This window comes from Leopardus geoffroyi, chromosome C3 (assembly GCF_018350155.1).
Source record: "Leopardus geoffroyi isolate Oge1 chromosome C3, O.geoffroyi_Oge1_pat1.0, whole genome shotgun sequence".
Classification (NCBI taxonomy): domain Eukaryota; kingdom Metazoa; phylum Chordata; class Mammalia; order Carnivora; family Felidae; genus Leopardus; species Leopardus geoffroyi.
In genome coordinates, this window is record NC_059338.1 from 71,541,226 (window position 1) to 71,561,963 (window position 20,738).

Genomic DNA, 20,738 nt, shown 5'->3' on the forward strand with positions numbered 1-20,738 from the left:
AGGGGGTGGGGCACGTGTCTGCCTGCCCACCTGTCCCTCATGATTTGTGGCGTCCTGTGGTGTGGATGGGGTGCAGGTATGGTGGCGGCCCAGGAGAGGAGGGTCTGTGCCCCGAGGCAAGAGGCAGCTGAGAGTGGTGCCCTTATTCTGGTAAGCGACAGCTGTGCCATCTCGCTGCGCAGCCTGCTGGGCCGTCTGGGGTCTGGCCCTGAGGGCTGAGTGTGCTGTGTGCGCGGGCTGGGCTTACTGCCGGCGCACTCGAGCCCCGGGGCTGCAGAGCGGAGGCTTCCCAGCTGCCCCTCCCAGTAGTGACACCGCTGAGGGTTCTGGACGTCGTGGGGCTGGGGGCCAGGGCTGTTGGCGGCCCGTTGGCCTGTGGCTGAGCCAGCTGTGGTGGCCACTCGCCCTGGGCTCAGTTCTCAGTCGTGGGGTTAGGACTCAGGCCAAGCTGTGCCCTGTGCACAATGACCCCGGCGCCCGCGGAGGGTCCGGAGCCACCTCTGAGCTCACAGCGTTCTGCGGCAGGTGCAGGCACACGGGATGGACCTGCCCGGCCCCACCCTCCTCATACCCCGGCCTGGCCTCTGAGCCGGCCAAGGGGACAGGCAGGTACTCACTGGACACATCGATACCCCGAGACCAGGGTGGGTAGAGCTGGGGCCCCAGGGTCTGAGGAAAGCCTGAAGGTCTGTCTTCTCCCCCCAGAGGACACCCCCCCCCCACCCTGCCCTCTTTCTGCCAAGATGTACCCTGTGCAGGGACAGCTGGGGCCTGTAGGGCACGCATGGCACGAGCCAGGCCGGCCGCGGTCCCTTGGCAGGACTTTTTCCCAAGATTGGTGTCTGTGAACTTGAGTTTTAATTAAGGGAAACTGGGTTAAGTGCCGTCGGGCTGCGGTGTCCTCGGCCCTCGCTGCCTGGCCTGTCCTCACACTGAAGCTGTGGGTCTCCTGAGCTCGGCTCGCTTGCGCACAGGATCCGTCTAACGTGTCCTCAGAGGCTTTGGCTGGCGAGAATCACCCCCGAGTTGCAAAGAGACCAAGGCCCAGGGGGCCATGGGGCCATGTGGCCATGTGGTGAGGGTGGCGTCAACCCCCCAGCCGCGATGCCACCACCCCTCCACCAGCCTGGGTGCCGCCGGGAGGCCCCGCCCCACCCTGCCCCGCCCGGAAAGGGAGCTGCAGGGTCGTGGGGTGCGTGGCGGCGTGAGGACGTTGGAGAACCCGAAGGGAAGGCACCATGGCGCTGCTCTGGGCCTGTTCACCAGGTCCCCGCTGCCGGTGGTGGTGGTGGTGCCCGCGGCCAGGCCCACCCTCCTCACGCCATGCCCTCCTGCTGCTGGCAGGCACCGGCACTCACAGCCCCAGATTTGCCAGCGGGGTGCAGTGTGGACGCTCGGTGGTAATAACATTATGAGCAGAGCCTGAGCTAATATGGAATTAAGGTCAATTTGCATAAACAAATTGCTGCTGAAACGTGTCCTGAGGGGGAAAGGCCCCACACCCTTCTGGAGTCATGAAGCTGGCTAGTCTCCATGCCGGGCGCCCTGGGTGGGAGGCCCTTGTCCCCTCATTTGGGTGGCAGCTTGCCCGTGTGACCCCTGGGGGGGCGGGGAGCGGGTGGGCCAGAACAGCCTGGGGGCCTGCGGCCGCCGCCCACCACAGCTGTGGTGTCTGCAGGGGAATGTCTCTCTAAGTGGGGGCATCCAGGGCCTCCTCCCGATCCACTCCGCCCTTGGCTTCCCCGGGGGCTGCCGGTTTCTGGCAGGACGGGGCCCAGGACCCTGTGGGAGGAGAGTTTGGAGGGAAGGAGTGGGCAGGTGGCCACCAGGGCCTTCCCTGCCCGGGTCATCCACTCAGCGAGTCCCTCAGGCTGTCCCACACCCCTTCTAGCATCTCCCGTCCTTCCCCCACATGGCTTGCCTGCGTGGGGGTCTGTGAGGGTCTCGATGCTGGGCTCTCGTGTGGTGGATAGAGGGGCGGGGCAGGACTGGCCTTGGGGCCTGCTGACACCAAAGCACCTGCTGTCCCAAAGGCCAGGCTGACGTGGGCTGGAGCAGCGTCTGGGGGAAGATGTTCCCAGGCAGTGGTGACGGCCACCAGTCTTGGTGTGGACCTCAGGAGCCTTCCCCCCGCAGTGGACCTCCCTCAAGAGACGCTGTCAGAAGGCCAGGGCCTGGACGGTCCCGTGCAGCGCTATACATGATGGAGGGGGAGACTTGTCCCCTACCTGTGCCCCTTCAGCCTGGCTGAGTGGGGTTGGGGACAGTGGGTGACGGACTGCGGGCGGCTGGGGCCGGACCGACTGAGCATTTCTCTGTCTCTGCAGGTCTCTGGTGCTGAATCGCCTGCGCCCCACCGCCGGGGGTGGGAAAGCACAGGCCAGCCCCCCTCGGTGGAGGAACAAAGGCTACCGCTGCATCGGAGGGGTCCTTTACAAGGTGTCGGCCAACAAGCTCTCCAAGACCTCCGGCCGGCCTGGCGGCGATGGCGCCACCAGGCCCCTCCCGCGCACAGGTGAGGCTCCTCGGAGGTGGGGGCCAGGAAGCCTTTGGGTCTGGCTCCTGACTCCCCACCACGCGTCGTCCATAGTGGGCAGCTGCTGCGGCTCGCCCATGACCCCATGCTCCCAGGGAGCCAATCCCCGTGAGCGCTTCCCAAATGGGCCACGGCCCGGGCCGGGAGTTCATTTTCCCCTTCAGTGCTTGCCGGGCCCCCATAGCCGTCCCTGTCGGAGCCGACGGGGCAGCCGGAGCAGCCCGGGCACGGATGGGGAGGCCTCTCAGCCCCCACGTCCCCTGGGGAAGCCCCCGCGTGCACTGCCTCTCGCTCGGCCGAGCGGGCCCTGATTTTCCACGTTTTGCTCCTGGACAAAGGAGATGAGCCAGGTATGGTGAACACGGTCCTGGCGGGCGAACACCTGGGGCCACGGCGCCCCATAATCTCATTGGCAATGCCTCCCGCTGTGTCTGGAGGCAGCCGCCACTGCCACCACCACGCATGCCCCCGCAGCCTGGGGAAACAGGCCGAGGAGAAGGAAATGCTTTGGATTCGCTTATTATACAAATTAACTAGAAAATATTTTGGTTTCAGTCCAATTTTACCCCCATCCTTTTCTGTCAAGAAAAAAAGGGTGAGGTTGCAGGCAGTGTGGGGCCTGCAGAGACCCAGCTGCTCCTGGCCCCCACCCCCCAAAGAGGCCTGGACCAGGGGCGAGGCGGGCGTTGGGACCATCTGTAGCTTGGGGGCCCTTCCCGGAAGCCCTGCCCAGCTGTGTCCCCAGGGCCTCTGTACGTGGGACTAGGGGGTGGGTGGCGAGGTGCACTGGGCTGCCCAGGAGAGGCACTGGGGGGCCCGAAGGCCACGGCTCTGCTCTGTCTCTCTGCCTCAGTTTCCCCATCCCTTTCTCAAGGGACTGGGCTGTGTGATCTGAGGGCCTTTCCACCTTGGCCTCAGCTAGCTGCCCAGCGGAGGAGCAGGTACAGAGCCTCGGCTGGGCCTCCTTTGGGGACTCAGGCCCCAGGGCATGCCACTGTGGGTGAGCAGACAGCCTCCTCCCCCTCAGCCAGCCCATGGCATCCGTGCTCATGGTCTGTGAGGCCCCACATGTGGCCGCCGGTCCTTCTCTGGGCTGTCCCTCCCGGGCTGCTGTGTGGGGTGGACGGAGCCACAGAGGGCTGCTGGGCAGCCTTTCTGCGGAGTGATATTCTGGTTGGGCCCGAGCGATAAGGCCCGTTCTGCTGACATTTCCTCAGCACCCTCACCTCCTGTCGGCCCCGGTGATGCGGGGGGCTGCTTATTCACACCGGGTGTGAGGGACTCCTCCCTGGCCCGACCAGACATCATCATTGGCCATCCTGGCATTCACACTGTCTACAGCAGGGACCCGAAGTGGGTTGTGGTTTGGGGCTGCGTGTGGGCCGCTCCACGTGGGCCCTGACCTCAGGCGGGCTGGTTGGGCCTTTGGGGGTGGGGCCGCACCCACCACCCGGCCCCTCGAGTCCATGGTGGGAGGAGGGGCACCTGGAGGCAGAGAGGAAGAGGCGGGTCTGTGCTGCGTGGCAGCCGCTTGAGGGAGGGAACAAGAGAGGCGAGCCAGAGCTCCCGGGAGACCCCTGGCCGCCCGCCGCCTTGAGGTGGGAGAGCAGAGAGCAGAAGGGGCTGTGGGGCTCCCCCTCCCTTCCCGGCATAGGCTGCACCACACCTGAGCAGACGGCTGTCCTGTGTCGTCTCACTGCGGAAGGCGCCTCGCTGAGCCCATGCCCCTGCAAGTGCACAGCCACACAGCATTCCAGTCTCCTCGGGACACAGAGCGGGATAGAGCTACGGCCTCACCGCGCCGGGTGTCCCGGCCACCTGGCCTCGGGCCATAAAGAGAGGACGCAGGCCTCAGGGTGCAGGCAGGGTCCCGGGAGCCCCCCCCAACCCCAACTTCAGGGCAGGCGGGGGCCGGAGGCGGGACTTGGAACGCAGACCACTGGGTGGCGTGTCCCGGGTATGAGGCAGAGCTGGAGCCAGAACCCACCGAGGACCCCCCCCGTGCCCCTCCCCCCCCCGCCGCCGCCTCCAGCTCCAGCCACCCGGACCCCTGACCGCTTGCTGTGGAGAAGGTAGGCCGCCCCCAGCTGCAGGAGCTCCCGCTGGCCAGTGGCCTGCTTAGACGAATAATAATCAAAGAAAGAAATCTCTCCTTTTCTGTCAGCAGAACTCTAACCCCGGCAGGGAGGTAACCCGCCCCCGTCCTGACTCTGGCTCCCAGCTGCTGGGCCTCTCTGGGACAGTGTTGGCCCCTGGTTGGGGTCCCCCGAGCCACGGGGAAGGTGGAGGGCACCCTCCTCCCCCCGAGCCCAGTGACCACGGACTTCCCTCCTGCTTCTCAGGCCTGCCCACCCGCAGGGCCCAGCCCTGGGGGCCTCTCCTTGTGTGGTTTGGCCCCTGACCTGGGTGCACCCGGGTGTGGGCTGCGGCTCGTGCTCCACCAGGCCTGGCGTACGTCGCGGACCCAAGAGCCCGCTGGTCCCTGCCGTGGAGCAGAGGCCCCAAGTGTGTCTGCCAGAGCCACCTCCCCCGGCCTAGGCTGCGGGGCCGGCCCCCAGCTCCCCGAGGGAGGCAGACTGGGGTAGGCTCCCTGCTGCTCGTCAGCCACCACACACCCCTGGGCAGGTTATCCAGTCATTTGTGACCTGCTGACCCCGCCCTGTGCTAAGAGGGCACAAGAGAGGGCTGGGAGCCACGCACCCAAGGCCCCACCCCGCTGCCTGCCTCCCTTCCGGATGCCTCTTCCTGGGGCCCCCTCCGCCGAGGGCCACGATTTCCTGGGAATGGCCAGGCCAGCCGGGGTGCCACGGGGCTGCAGAAGCTGGCTGTGCTGCCTGGCCACTCCCTCTGACCCCAGAGCCCCTGCCGGGGCTCGCTGGCCTGTGAAGGGGGAGGCGCTGCCCGGTGGGGGCTGGCAGGGGTGGGGCCGCGATGCCAAGCTCGCCGGGTCTATTTTGGGAAGATCCCCGGCAGTGCAGCTCTCGGAAGGCTGGGCACCGCCTGCTCCGCGGTTGCCGACAGTTTTCAGCCGAACCCTGCAGCGCCCGCAGCGCCTCGCGGCATCTTTTCCAGCAGCTGCTTTATGTGCATGTTTTAGCACCGCTCGGGGTTTGAACAGTGCCTCCCGCTGCGAGCCCCACACTGGTATCTTTTTAAGAGCAAACCACGGAAAGGGGAGTAAACCTGTCCCTTCCCCGCCCCGCCCCCTCAGACACCAGGCCTGACAGGCAGACACATGTTGACCGTGGGCCCTGGCAGGAGCAGATGGCGCCACAGAGGCACCGGCAGCCTGGGTGGCAGCCCGGGAAGCCGCGCTCCCAGCAGCGATCAGATTGCACTCCGCCATCCCCGGGGCGGGCAGGTGTGCGAGCACCCCGTGCCACCTGGACTGGCCTCCAGCCGGTACCCCGGGACCTGCATCCCCAGCTGGGGAGCCGGGACTCCGCTGTGGCCCCGGGCCGCCCAGCTCCTCTCCGCCCTGCTCCCCACTCCCTGCTCTAGAACCGGCCCCGTTCCCGTCTCGGCCAGCCCCTGGGCCTGGGCCCCTGGGCCAAGAAGTTCCTTCTCAGTGGGGGTCTCACCACGCAGCCCTGGAGCCACCCCGCTTCAGCTTGAGGGGACCGAGGCTCAGAGAGGGGCAGACACTGGTCAGGGGACGGTGGCCCTGAGAGGGCACATGGAGTGTTTGTGTGGAGTGTCCACTGAGTGGTTAGGGCTTGGCAGCAGGCTAGATGTGGAAGGGGGTGCCTGAAGGTCCAGCCCGGGGGCCACATGCAGTGTCAGAATGCTTGCGTGACCGGGTCTGGAACTCTGGACGGGACTGAGCCGAGCGGGTCCTGGCACAGGTCGTCCTGGGGAGGCCGAGGGAGGGGCCTCTGGGTGGCTGGAGGGCCACCTGCCCAGGCCTCCCATGCAGCTCCGATGGGGGCGGCTCAGAGCCAGGCAGCTTGGGGACATCCCTTTTTAAGCCTGGGATGCTTTGTCATTGCCTCAAGTCCCTAGAATTTCTGAGTGATGTCACTTCTGCCTCTTGCCACCGGATCCATTTCAGCAGCTGCCTGTGGGAAATGGAATCTGGGAAGGTTCACATGCGTGTTTGAGGAACATCTGAGCGGTCTTGGGCCCTGCCCGGCCCACCCTGGTCCTGGGGGGCAGTGACCTCATCCACAAAAGGGAAGCAGGGGGCTGTACGTCAGTCTGCACTCCTGCCCTCTGCCTGCACAGGACAGACATTGCCCACCTGCCCCTTGTCCCCTGGCTTTGAGCATCCTGTCACCTGCTCCCTTCTCATCACCACCGTTCACTTCATGAACAGCTCCCCTTTGGGCCACAGTCAGTGACCTCAGAGAGGACTTGACGGGTCTTTGCACTTAGGGTTTGGGGGAGTGGGCACCCGCCATGGCCCACGAAGGCCTCCGGGCCGGATGTGCTTGTCCGGGGCCTGTGTAGGCCCAGGTTGGCACGTACGTCCCTGTAGAGCCTGGGAGTGAGGACGTCAGGCTTTGTGGCCACGTACTTACTATTATATTTTCATTTAATCCTTTAAATTCATAAGAATCGTTAGTGGCTACTGTGAAGCCAGGTGGAATTTCTGGACCCCACTCAGGTCTCGTAGCCCCAGCCCCTGCCCCCGGCCAGGAGGGCAGGCAGTCTTCCCTGGGAGGCAGCAGTGCCTGAGCCGAGAGCGGGGCCCAGGGGGGAGCTGCGCCCAGTAGGTTGGTGGGGAGCAGGAGAGCCAGCTGCCCGCGGGCCTGACGTGACCCGGCCTCTTGCCCCACAGGCCGGTTGGACCCTGCCAGCAGCTGCAGCCGCTCCCTGGCCAGGTACGTCCCTCAGGGTTGGGCTCGGGGCTCACGGGATGGGGGTGAAGGGGTCCCCTGGGCTCACGCACCTCCGCCCTGTCCACAGCCGGGCCGTGCAACGCAGCCTGGCCATCGTCCGGCAGGCGAGGCAGCGGCGGCGGAAGCAGCAGCAGGAATACTGCATGTACTACAACCGCTTCGGCAGGTGCAACCACGGCGAGCACTGTCCCTACATCCACGACCCCGACAAGGTGGCCGTGTGCACCAGGTGAGCCTCTGGGGCGGGGGCCGCAGAGGTCCCTGCCCACGCCAGCCCCTCTGACCCTGTTCCTCTCATTTGCACAGGTTTCTCCGGGGCACGTGCAAGAAGACAGACGGGACATGCCCCTTCTCCCACCATGTGTCCAAGGAGAAGGTGAGCCCCCCCCGTGCCCCCCGCAGGCACTGCCCCACGGGTCTCGGCTCAGGAGCCAGCTGTGTGGCCACCGCTGCCACGTGCCCAGGAGCAGCGGCCTCCAGCCGCCCCCCTGGGGTGGGTGCCCAGCAGCGGGCTGAGGCAAGGTGTGCCGGAAGGAAGGGCAGAGGAGGACAGGCAGGTGCACCGCTGGGCCCCTCCGTCCCGGGCCCCTCCCCTCGGCCTCAGTGAGCACGGGGAACCCCTCTCAGCCCCCCACCCTGCTTTGGGGCCGCGGCAAGGTTAGGGGAGGCGGGGTCGGGCCGAGGCTGCTGCCGCTACAACAGCTTTTCCCCTTGAGGAACTTGAAGAGAATCAGCATTTTTCTCCCTAATAGAGCTTCGAAACTCTGTTGTGAGCAATTTGGAAATTCACGTCGAGTTTCAGGTTCATTAGCTCCGGCTCCGAAGCTGGCGCACATTCCGAGCTGTCTGATGTGGGCGCCCGCACGAGCGCCCTGAATTAATGTTATTGTTATTTGTGTGGACGTGGTGGGTGCAAACAAGGTTAATTGAAACGAGGATGCAGCTTCCTCTCGGTAACGGCCGTGCTGACAGCTAGGAGGGGCTCCGTTGGCTGTGAGAGTTGGCTTTATTATCCCTTTTTATTAGAGCTAATTTGGGCTCTATATCAAAAGCCACATTAAGGGAATTGTCTGCAGCCGCACCACCAGCAGCCCCAAACGGGCCGGCCCTTCTCCCCCGTGCGCTGCAGTTAAAAGACAATTAAAAATAAACTCTTGCACGTTAAATCACCCTTTGTTTCTTTGCTTTCTCCCTCATTCCCTCACTGGCCTCCCCTCTGCCCCCCACCCCGCAAGGCTCCTGTGTGGGGCCCCTGGCAGGCCGGCACCAGACCCCGGAGTGCCAGCTGGTGGAGACCGACTGGGGGCCGGGGGCTGCGGTGGGGTGCATGAGGGGCGGGTCCGACAGGAGAGGAGAGGAGAAGAGAGGAGATGTCCCAGAGAGACCCCCTGGAGGGTCAACAGGCCTGCCGAAGGTGGTGGGGAGACCCCCTAGGGGGTGACCAGACGGCCCAGGAGGTGGCCCGGGGAGGGGCCCCAGAGAAGAGTTGCCTGGCAACTGCAGAGGTCAGGGTGGGCAAGATCAGAGACCCCTCCTTGCTGGCCCTCAGGCTTCGGTTTCCCCCTATGGGGAGAAAGTGGGCCGCCTCTCTGTGTCCCAGGGGCCGGGGGGTGCTGGGCCACACGGGTCTGCCCAGGCTGCCCACTCCATACCCACCCCAGGTCCCCCTGGGCTCACCTGCTGGTTTCCGGGGCACTGGAGCCAGGCCCCTTGCCAGGCCTCCGCGGTGCCAGCCTGTGGTCAGCGCAGCCCAGGCTGCTCCGGGGCACCTGCCTGCCTCCCCAGAGTCCCTCCACAGGCTTCCCTGGGTGGAGTCAGGCCTCCGGCCCACAGGTGCTGCCAGGTGCCCAAGCAGTGGGGAAATCTGCTGGACCTTCCGGGCCCTGTCGGCCACTGCTCTACCTAGAGCCCCCGTGCTCTGTCTCCCCCTGACCCTCCAGCCCCTGCGCTTTTAGACGCCTATCCCACCACGGCCCCACTGCCTGGAAACTGGGGCCGTCTCAGAGCAGGTGACAGGCTCAGGTGACAGCACATCTGGGCCTGAGCCCCGCCTGGATATCCTCGCCTGTGCCCTGCCCCGGCGGCCTTGCCTTCTGGGGAAGCCAGGGGTCTGTCTGCCTTTAGGGCTGGCAGCCCCCACCTGGCCTGGCCTCAGGTGCTGGCCAGCACTGCGTGTCCCATTTCTCCCTTGGGGGTGCGGTCTCCAGCCACAGTCTCCGCACGGCTCGTGCCTGGCCTCGGAGCCCCAGGCGGTCGGTCCTTCAGGGGGGACCCACTGCCTTACCTGTAAAGGGGGGCAGGCGCCTGATGGAGGGCTGGACAGGCGCTGTGGTAGTACCGGGCAGACGGGGCCCGTGTGCCCAGAGGTGCTGCAGGGGCCTGCGGGTCCTCACCACCTGCTCCCTTGCCCCCACAGATGCCCGTGTGCTCGTACTTTCTGAAGGGGATCTGCAGTAACAGCAACTGTCCGTACAGCCACGTCTACGTGTCCCGGAAGGCGGAGGTCTGCACGGACTTTCTCAAAGGCTACTGCCCACTGGGCGCAAAGGTGAGGGGCGCGGGAGGGTGGCCGGCAGCCCCCAGCCCCCAGCGGTGGACCAGCCACGCTCCTCCGAGCCTTCCTTGGAGCGCATGGAACCCCAGGGTGGCGAGGGTAGAAGGGGCCAGTGTGAAGGGATTAGGGAACTGGGTCGCAAGGGCCACCCGCAGGCTAGCGCCTGCTTTGCCTCCTGTGTTCGGGCCCATCACTGCTGCTGCCCTCACCTGTCGGCGAGGGGCTGCTGTGCTGGGGCTCCCCGGCAGCTGAGCACCCCGGCTCCGTCCCGCTCTCCAGAAGGAGCCCCTCCTCTTCTCTGTGGCCCGGGCCTGCCAGGGCAGCAGTGCCCTGGGCTGGGAACCCCAGGACGGGCCTCTCTAGCCCCTGGTGCCCCGAGAGGGAGCCTCCTCGCCAGTGCTGAGACCTGCAGTCTGGACTGTGGGGGCACTGGAGCTGGGACTTCCTGGGGACCGCCGGTGGGCAGGGCAGCAGGACTGGGCCTGGGCAAGGGGAGCGCGCGTCAGTGCGTTTCACACCGCGGGGCCCGTGCCCCTTCCCTCCCCGCGTCCTCTCCCTCCTGCCGCAAGGCCAGGGCCCAGGCCGGGCCGGGCTTGGCAAACCTGGGGACCTGACCCGCAGCTGGTGGGTCACTTTGAAGGACCCCCAGAACCCTGGTGGAGAGGCCGCGCCCCATGGGGCGGGGCCTGGGAGCGGCTCAGACCAGGGCCGGGTGGGCTGGGGTGCGGTGGCAGGACCCCCGCGGAGGCTGTGCGTGATTACTGTAAGATATTCCAATTTAAATGAAAGTATCAAAGTGATATTTAAGTTCTGCTGCTGTTAGTGGAAGTGCTTACTGTGTCCCTTTCGGCGTGTCGGTGCTGTGGCTGCCACATGATGGATAGCAGCTTGTAATTATATATGGGGGAAAGCGCTGAGCAGGCCAGATCCAGCGGCAGGAGCGGCAGCAGCCTGGGCCGGTGAGGGTTAATTTTATTCTCTAAATAATATAAAAAGTGCTGAGTCGTCGCCTTGTGCCTGAAGTACAAGTCCTCAAATGGGCCCCAGAGAGTTTATAATATTCCACTGAATCAAGTGAAATTGTTAACCTTGCTTCATAAAGCCACGGCTTGTTAAAGAGGCGCGCTCCCTTTTCTTGTGAATAATTTAGGCCGGGAGTAAATCTCTGCTCCCTTCCCTTTTTGGGGGCCACACCGCCGCTCTGGACAGCTCAGAGGTCAGCCTCCGCCCCGCCGACCGGGCCCTTGGTCTGACCCCTTGCCTTCGCTCAGGATGCACTAGCCAGACGACATGGGGTCGCAGTGGGTTGTCTCTCCACGGTCCCAGTGGTGGGTCCCCACGGCCGCTCGACCTAGCATCAGCCAAGGTGCCCTGCTTGTCCTCTCTCTGGGTAACGTGTGTGTGTGTGTGTGTGTGTGTGTGTGTGTGTGTGTGTGTGTGTGTGTGAGAGAGAGAGTGAGTGCCCGGCCTGCATGGGGTGCCCAGCCTGTGTGTCAGTGCCCGGCCAGTGCATCAGTGCCTGGCCTGTGCGTCAGCGCTCAGCCTGCGTGGGGTGCCCGGCCTGTGCGTCAGTGCCCAGCCTGTGTGTCAGGGCCCGGCCTGCGTGGGGTGCCCGGCCTGCTTGTGGGGCTCCTGGCAATCAGCTGAGTTGCTGGGGACACTCCCACCACGGCCCCTCCTGTCTCCTGATGTGCCCTGCCTCACAGAAGCTCTCGTGTCCTCTGGCTCCAGAGTCACAGGCTGAGTTTGCATGGCTGTCATCAGCGATTGACTCTGCTGGCGTACTGTTCTTAGGCTGAAATCTGTCCGGTGTGTGTGGGTCAGAGTCCTTCCACCATCCCCCTGCCGTCCTGTTCCAGGACCTGCCCCCTCCCGGGGCCACTGGGACCCTCTCCATCCTCCTCCTGGGTTCAGCTTTGAGGCCACAGTGTGGGAGGCCTGAGGGAGGCCCTGGGGCAGGGGCTCAGGCCCTGGCCCCCCTCCCCGCACCCCCCCCCTTCATCCTGCAGGGCCTCAGTTTCCTGTTCGGCAAGATTGGGCTAATGAGGGTCTCGAGGGTCTGGGGGACTGTGGTGATTAAGGCCCCATCTGCCCCCTTCCGAGTAGGCCTGGGGCAAGAGCAGGTGTCACTGACTTGGCTGTGGTGTGAGGTAGGACATCACTTAATTTTCTTCCACACGGGGGGTCCTGTCCCCCAAAACCACCCGTGAAACCACCCCTGTCTCCACTCAGCTTTCTGTGCTGACGGCTCGGAGCCCGGAGCCTGCGTCGCGTTCCGTGTCTCCCTCTCTCTCTGCGCCCTCCCCCTTCAAAACTAAATAAACGTTAAGAAAAATGTATTGAAGCCCAGCTTTATTGAGGCCCAGTGCACACATCACCTGGTTCCCCCGCTGCAAGTACACAGTCTGCTTGCCAGAATCCAGGTTTAGGACGCACGTGTCCGTCGCCCAGCAGCCCTTCTGCCGTCCATAGTCAGTCCCACCCGCGCCCCTCTCCTGCCAGGCACGAGGAACCTACCTCCTCTCTCCGCAAACTCGTGTGTTCCTGGGCATTTCATATATTGAAATCTGCGAACACATAGACTCTTGTCCAGCTTCTTTCCTTCCTTTTTTGTTTTGTTTGTTTGTTTGTTTCTTTGTTTTTTGAGAGAGAGAGAGAGAGAGAGTAGGGGAGAAGGGGAGAGAGAGAGGGACAGAGAATCTCAAGCAGGCTCCACACTCAGCATGGAGCCCAGCACGGGGCTTGATCTCACGACCCTGGCATCATGACCTGATGCTTAACTGAGCCACCCAGGTGCCCCTGGCTTCTTTTACGTTTTTGTTTTGGGGGGGGGGGGCGGGGGGGGAGGTTTAATTAAAAAAAAAAAAGTTTTTTTTTAACTTCTTTTAACGTTTATTTATTTTGAGAAAGGGAGTGAGTGGAGAAGGGGCAGAGAGAGAGAGAGAAAGAGAGAATCCCAAGCAGACTTCACACGGTCAGCGCAGAGCCTGACACGGGGCTCTATCCCACGACCCTGGGATCATGACCCGAGCCGAAACTAAGAGTCAGACGCTCAACCACCCGAGCCACCCCGGCGCCCCTTGTGGCGCCCCTCTTTTAACATGATTTTGAGGGTTGTCGCATTGTGGGCTAGATCAGGCCTGTGTTCTTTCTGTGGCTGAAAGCTGCTCCGTTGTGCTTGGACCACACCGTGGCATTCGTCAGTCAGTGGGTGGACATTTGGGTTGTGTCCAGCCGGGGGCCATTTGGAACAGTCCAGCTGTGAAAGGTGTGCACAGGTGTCTCTTGGGTAGACACCCGGGGGTGGATTTGCTGGGCCACGTGGCGACTGCGGGTTGGACTTCCCGAGAACATGGCCACGGCAGTCCACGTTCCGACCAGGAGCGGATGAGGGCTTCCTTCTGTCACGTCCTTGCCACCACCCGTCCCTACCTGTCCTGCGGCTTCGGCCTTGCTGATGGCGGGAGGTGGCTTCTCACGTGGTTGCATTTTGCGTTTTCTTGACGGCGCGTGATGCTAGACGCATCGCCACCCCTCCATCTGGTCTCCAACAGCTTTGACATCTGATTCACAGAGCATACAATTCACCTATTTAAGTTACAGTGCAGTGGGTATTAGTATGTTACGTCATTCATTTTTTTTGATTGCAGTAAAATAAAGATAACATAAAATTTGCCATTTCTGTCTGTATGATTCAGTGGCATTAATCGCATTCACAGTATTGCCCAGCCGTCACCAGTGTCTATTCCCAGACCTTCTCCGTCACCCCAAACAGAAACTGTAAACGTTCAGGGGTGCCCCCCCCATTACTCCCTCTGGGCCTTGGGCGCTGACTAATTTACGTTTTGTCTCCGTGAATCCTCCTGGTCTCAGATACCGGATGTAAGTGGAGTCATACGGTGTGTGTCCTTTTGTGTCTGGTTTCTTTCACTTCACGCAATGTTGTCAACATTCATGCACAGTGCGGTCTGTCGGTGCTTCCCTCCTTTTCGTGGCCGAGTAACATCCCAGGGACGCCTGGGCCACTCCTCTGTCCATTCGTCTTGGGATGGACACTTGGGTTGTGGCTTTTGGATACCGTCGCCGACGCCGCTGCGAATGTTGTCACGTAACGTCCATTCAGATGCCTGCTTTCGCTTCCGTTGAGGGGACCCCCAGGAGTGGAGCCGCAGGGTTGTGCGGCAGTTGTGTGTTTAGCATCCTGAGGAACCGCCATACTGGTTGTGCTGTTTTGCGTCCCTACCAGCAGTGTGTCGGGTTCTTGTTTCTTCGCATCCTCACCAAGGCTTTGTTGGCCTCACCCCTTTTCCTAAAAGCCACCTTCGTGAGTGTCTGCTTTCCCCTGGCAACTGATGATGGGGGCGTCTTGTCAGCTTGCTGACCGTTGGTGCATCTTCTTTGCAGAAATGTCCGTTCGGCTCCTTTGCCCACTTGTGAATGGGGTTGTTTGGGGTGTTTCGCTGTTGCTATGGACTTCTTTTTTTTTTTTTTTTTTTTTACGTTTATTTATTTTTGGGACAGAGAGAGACAGAGCATGAACGGGGGAGGGGCAGAGAGAGAGGGAGACACAGAATCAGAAACAGGCTCCAGGCTCTGAGCCATCAGCCCAGAGCCCGACGCTGGGCTCGAACTCACGGACCGCGAGATCGTGACCTGGCTGAAGTCGGACGCTTAACCGACTGCGCCACCCAGGTGCCCCGCTATGGACTTCTTTTATGTTCTGGAAATCAAACCCTTACCAGGAGAGGATTTATGACTGTTTTCTCCCATTCTGTCTTTTTATTCTCTTGACAGTATACTGTGAGGCACAAAAGTTTCTCCTTGATTGAGAACACTTTATTTTCTTCCTATTGCCTATGCTTTTGATGTCATATCCGAGAAATACTTGTCAACCTGATGTCGCTGAAGCCTCTCCCCATGTTGTGGTTGTGGTTGTGGTTGTGGTTTTTTAATACGAGTTTAATAGTTTTAGTCCTGAAATGCAGGTCTTTGACCATTTTGAGTCCATTTTTGTGTGTAGTGTGAGATGAGGGCCCAACGTCGGTCTTCCGCTTGTGGACAGCCGTGCACCTTCCCCTTTGAGTGGTCCTGGCACCCTTGTTGACATTCAGCTCATCATATACATGGTGGCTCGTTTCTGGGTGCTGGGTCCTGTTCCATTGGTCTCGGTGTCTGTCCCGAAGCAAGTATTTTGATTACTGTAGCTTTATAGTAATTTTCGAAGCCAGGAAATGTAAATTTCTCAATTTTGTTCTTCTTTCCCAAGATTATTTTGACCTTTTGGGGTCATTTGAGACTCCATATGAATTTTGGGATGGACTTTTCTATTTGTTTTTTAAAGACCTTTGGGGGGCGCTCAGGGGGCTCAGTCGAGTGTCCAACTTCGGTTCACATCACAATCTCACAGTTCATGAGTTTGAGCCCCAGGTTGGGCTTACTGATGTCAGTGCAGAGCCCAACTTCAGATCCTCTGTCCCCCTCTTTCTCTGCCCCTCCCCTGCTCACTCTCTCTCTCAAAAATAAATAAAACATTAAAAAAATAAATAAATTTTATAAAAGGCCTTTGGGATTTTGGTAGGGATTGCATTGTATCTGTAGATCACTCTGGGTGGTATTGTCATCTGGACAATAGGAAGTCTTCCAGTCTACGAACATGGGATGTCTTTCCATTAACTTAGACCTTCATTAATTTCTTTCAGCAGTGTTTTCTTAGTGTATCTCTTGCCTCCTTGGTTAAATTTATTCCTAAGGATCTTACATTTTTTGATGTTACTGTAAATGGAAAATTGATTTTTTAATTTCCTTTTTTTTAGATTGTTCATTATAAGTGGGTTGTGATACGTTGATTTTATGTGTGTGTTGATTTTATATTCCAGAGTTTTGTTGAATGCATATATTAGCTCTTACAATTTTTTGTGGATTGTTTAGCGTTTTCTATACATACGATCATGTCATCTGCTAACAGATAATTTTCTTCCTTTTAAATTTAGGTTTGATATGTATATACATACACGTGTATGTGTGTTTTCTTTAATTTTTATTTATTTATTTTGAGAGAGAGAGAGAGAAAAAGAGTGCATGAGTAGGGTGGGGCAGAGAGAAAAGGAGAGGGAGAGAGATAGCAAGAAAAGAGACAGAAACAGAGAGAGAGAAACAGAGACAGAAAGAGAGAGAGAATCCCAAGCAGGCTCTGTGCCATCAGCACAGAGCCCAGTGCGGGGCTCAGTCCCATGAACCATGAGATCATGCATGACCCAAGCCAGAATCAAAAGTTGGATGCTTAACCAACTGAACCACCCAGGCATCCCTATGTTTTTAATATTTATTTAGCCTAATTGCTCTGGCTAGAATTTCTAGCACTGTGTTAGATAAACGTGGCAAAAGGGGGCATCCCTGTCTTGTTCTTCATCTTAAAGGAAAAGCTTTCATTCTTTCAGCAGTTAGTACGATGGTAGCTGTGGGCTTTCAGGTATGATTCTTATCCTATTGAGGAGGTTCCTTTTCTAGTCCTAGTTTATTTGATGTTTTTATTATAAAAGGTGTTGAATCTTGTCAGATCTTTTTTGCATCAATTGAGATGATCATGCGGTTTTTTTTCTTCCTAAATTCTACCAAAGTGGCCAATCAGGCATACCGACCACCTCAAATCACAGTTACATTGGCTGGGTTTTGTATGTTGAGCATCCCACTGCTGAATTCAGCTTTCTAGTATTTTGTTGACGATTTTTGTATCTGTATTTGTGACGAGCATTGATCTGTGGCTTGCTTTCTTGTGGTATTTTTGTCTGGTTGTGGTATCAGGGTAAAACTAGCTTCACAGATTGTTTGGCTGTTTGTTGTTAGGAAGAATTCCTTACTCTTCCGTTTTCTGGAAGAATTTGAGAAAAGTAAGTGTTGGTTCTTCTTCACATGTTTAGTAGAATTCACCAGGGAAGCCCTCTGGTCTTGGGCTTCTCTTTATTGGGAGGTTTTTGATTACTGATTCGATCTCCTTACTATATATAGAGCTAGTCAGATTTTCTTTTTCTTCTTGAGTCAGTTTTGGTGATTGTGTATTTCTAGGAATTGGTCCATCTCATCTAAGTTGTGAAAATTACGTGTGTAGGGTTGTTCGAAGTATGCCCTAATTATCCTTCTGATGTCTGCAGGGTCTGTAGTGATCCCTGTTAATTCCTGATATTGGAAATTTGTGACTTTTATCTTTTTTCTTTGCTTTGCCAGAGGTTTGTCAATATTATTGATCTTTTTAAAGAGCCAGCTCTTTGTTTCATTGATTTCTCTTATTGTTTTTTTTTTTTTTTCTTTTTGGTTTTATTGACTTCTGTTCTTATCATTACTGTTTCTTTCTGTTGCTTTGGTTTTATTTTGCTCTTTTTCCCCCCCTAGGGTCTGACGGTGGGAGTTAGACTATTGATTTGAAGTTTTTCCTTTTTTTTTTATGTTTGTTGATTTTTGAGAGAGAAAAGAACAGGGGTGGGGCAGGGAGAGAGGGAGACAGAGGATATGAAGCGGGCTCTGCACTGAGAGCGCAGAGCCCAACACGGGCTCAAACTCACAAACCATGAGATCATGACCTGAGCTGAAGTCAGATACTTAACCAACTGAGCTACCCAGGTGCCCCTGGAATTTTTCCTCTTGTATATGAATTTAGCTAGCTGAATCCTACCAGTTTTGAGATGTATTTTCATTTAGTTCTGGTTGTTTCTTGTTTGTTGTTTTTTTCGTTTTTGTCCACCGCACCCCCCCCCCCCCACCACCACCGCCGCCACCACCTCGAGACTTTCTTTTTGATCCACAGGTTATTGTTTTATTTCCAAGTGTTTGGAGATTTTCCTAATATCTTTCTGTCATTTTTTTTTTTAAGTTTATTTATCTATTTTGAGAGAGAGAGAGAGAGAGAGAGAGAGAGAGGGAGAGAAGCTTCCAAGGAGGCTCTGCATTGACACAGTGCAGAGCCCAAAGCAGGGCTTGAACTCACGAACCGTGACATCATGACCTGAGCCCAAATCAAGAGTTGGCTGCTTAACTGACTGAGCCACCCAGGTGCCCCTCTGTCATTGAGTTTTAATTTGAGTCTGTAGTGGTAAAGAATACCACTGTATGATTTTAATTCTTTTAAGTTTCTTGGACCTTGTTGTATGGCCCAGGATATGCTTTATCTTAGTATATATTCTGTGAGCACTTGAAAAGAATATGTATTCCAGTCTTGTTGAGTGAAGTGGAGAGTTTTATAAATGGCGATTAGATTTTGCTGGTGAAAGGCACTTTTGAGTTCTTCTATGTCCTTCCTGACTTTCCATTAATTGTTGGAAGACTGATGTTGAAGTCACCATCTGTCATTTTGGATTTGTCTCTCCTTTCATATCTATCAGTTTTTATTAAATGTATTTTATAGGGGCGCCTGGGGTGGCTCAGTCGGTTAAGCGTCCGACTTCAGCTCAGGTCATGATCTCGCGGTTTGTGAGTTCGAGCCCCACATCGGGCTCTGTGCTGACAGCTCAGAGTCTGGAGCCTGCCTTGGATTCTCTGTCTCCGTCTTTCACTGCCCCTCCCCAACTTGTGCTCTGTCTCGCTTTCTCAAAAAATAAAATAAAATAAAATAAAATAAAATAAAATAAAATAAAATAAAATGTAAAACTTTCTGAGGGTTTTAACAACAACAAAAAAAATGTATCTTATAGCTCTTTTATTTGGTGCATGTAAATTTAGGATTGCTGTTTCTTCTTGTTGGATTGATCCTTTTATCAGTATGAAATGTGTCTCTCTGGGGTGACTGGCTCAGTCGGTAGAACACGTGACTCTTGATCTCAGAGCCGACCATTGATCTCAGGGTCGGCTCTTGATCTCAGGGTTGTTGAGTTCAAGCCCCACATTGGACATGGCATAAAAACATGTCTCTCTATGATTTTCTTTACTCTAAAGTCTGCTTCAGGTGGTATTCATGTGGCCACTCCTGCTATCTTTTGATCCATGTTTGCATGATATACCTTTTTCCATCCTTTTACCTTAAGCCTACCTATAATATTGCATTGGAAGTAACTTTCTTATAAACAGCAGATAACTGGGTCATGTTTTAAAATTTACTCTGCCAATCTTTTAATTTGTATATTTAGGCCATTTACACTTAATGTGATTATTGCTATGGTAGGGCTTCAGTCTGCAATTTGACTTCTGTTGGTTTCTGTTTTTTGTTCTACTTTTCATTTCTGTCTTTTTATGGGTTACTGGAACAATTTTAGAATTTTGTTTTGATTTATCTGTAGTGCTTTCAAGTGTGTACATCTTTCTGTAGCTTTTTTAGTGGCTGCACTAGGCATTGTGTTGTGTATCCATAACTTATCACAGTCTACTGGTGTAGAAACCTCACCTTCCTTTATGTCCCTTTACCCTTCCCGTCTATAACCACCTTACATGTGTCCTCTACAGACATTTAGAACCACAACAGACACTGATAATTTTTGCTTCCGTAATCAAACATAATTCAGGAGACTCGAGGAAAGTCTGGTATGTTTACCCGTGGTTTGGTTATCTTGGCCTGCCTTCCTGTCGCTCCAAGGCTTGTCTTTTATCGTCTCCTTTCTGTTTAGAGAATGTCTATAGTCATGTTTAGGGCAGATCTGCTGGTGACAAATTTTCTTGGTTTTCCTTCATCTGAGAATGTCTGGATTTCCCCCACATTCTTGAAGGCTATTTTTGCTGAATATGAGATTCTGAGCCGATAGTTCTGCCCCTTCAGCTCTTGTAAATGTTATACCGCCTCCTCTGGCCTCCATGGTGCTTTAGGAGAAATCCACTGTCATTTGAACTTTCCTGCACAGGTAAAGAAGTGTCACTTCTCTCTGGCTGCTTGGAGGATTCTTTATAGCTTTTACAAGTTTGACTATGATGCAGGGTTTCATGGATTTCTTTGCTTTTTACTGATTGGGGTTCGCTCAGCTTTCTGAATCTGTAGGCTTATGGTTTTTGCCAAGTTTGGGACATTTTCATCCATTACTCTTGAGTTCTTTCTTCTTCCCTTCCACAGCTCTGGATGCATGAGAGTTGTGTTCCCACAGGCCCTTGAGGCACCATCCATGTTTTAAAGTCTGCTCTGTGTCACTCAGATTGGTTAATTTCAGTTGCTCTGTCTTCTGATTCACTGACTCTTTCCTCTGTGCCTCCCTTCTGCTGTTGAGCCCTTACAGGAGTCTTTTTTATTTCGGTTATTGTGCTTTTCAGTTCTAAAATTTCATTTGGTCCTATCTTACATCTTCTTTTTCTTAGTTGAGACTTTCTATATTGTCATCGTTTCCAGCATGTCTTTAATTGCTTGTTGAAACACGTTTATGAGGGTGCCTGGCGGGGTCAGTCGGTGGAGCGCGTGACTCTCGATCTTGGGGTCGTGAGTTCGAGCCCCACGTTGGATGTAGAGATTACTTAAAAATAAAATCTTAAAAATAAAGAAAAGAAACACATTTATCATGCTCCTTTAAACTCTTCATCAGATAAGCCCAACACCTCTGCAGTCTCATCCCGACAGGCGCTGATTGTCTGCAATTGCAATTCCATTCAGTCTGAGGTCTTACCTTTTTCCAGTATGCTGAGTCCTTTTCTGTTGAAACCTGGACATGTTGGCTGTTACAGGGGTCTGGATCTTGTTTAAACCTTCTGTTTCAGCTGGCTTCCTGCGACACCAGGGGTGGGATGGGAGTGGAGGTGGTGACGCACCCCTGCCAAGTACAGATGGAAATCCAGGTTCCCCACTTGATCTCCACTGGGAGGGGAAAGGGCCCCGCAGCCCTGATTCTTCAGGGCCTACTCTGGCCCC

At 56.5% G+C, this 20,738-nt stretch overlaps 1 protein-coding gene across 2 annotated transcripts in view; it reads left to right on the forward strand.

The window, feature by feature from the left end:
- The window catches only part of ZC3H3 (zinc finger CCCH-type containing 3), an 88,646-nt gene that overhangs the window by 58,931 nt on the left and 8,977 nt on the right, over positions 1 to 20,738 (forward strand). For both annotated transcript variants that reach the window (XM_045453413.1, XM_045453412.1), the window contains exons 5-9: positions 2,328 to 2,515; positions 7,317 to 7,359; positions 7,445 to 7,606; positions 7,684 to 7,753; positions 9,794 to 9,925. In XM_045453413.1, the coding sequence (XP_045309369.1) occupies positions 2,328 to 2,515; positions 7,317 to 7,359; positions 7,445 to 7,606; positions 7,684 to 7,753; positions 9,794 to 9,925 (595 nt within the window). The remainder of the gene's footprint in view (positions 1 to 2,327; positions 2,516 to 7,316; positions 7,360 to 7,444; positions 7,607 to 7,683; positions 7,754 to 9,793; positions 9,926 to 20,738) is intronic.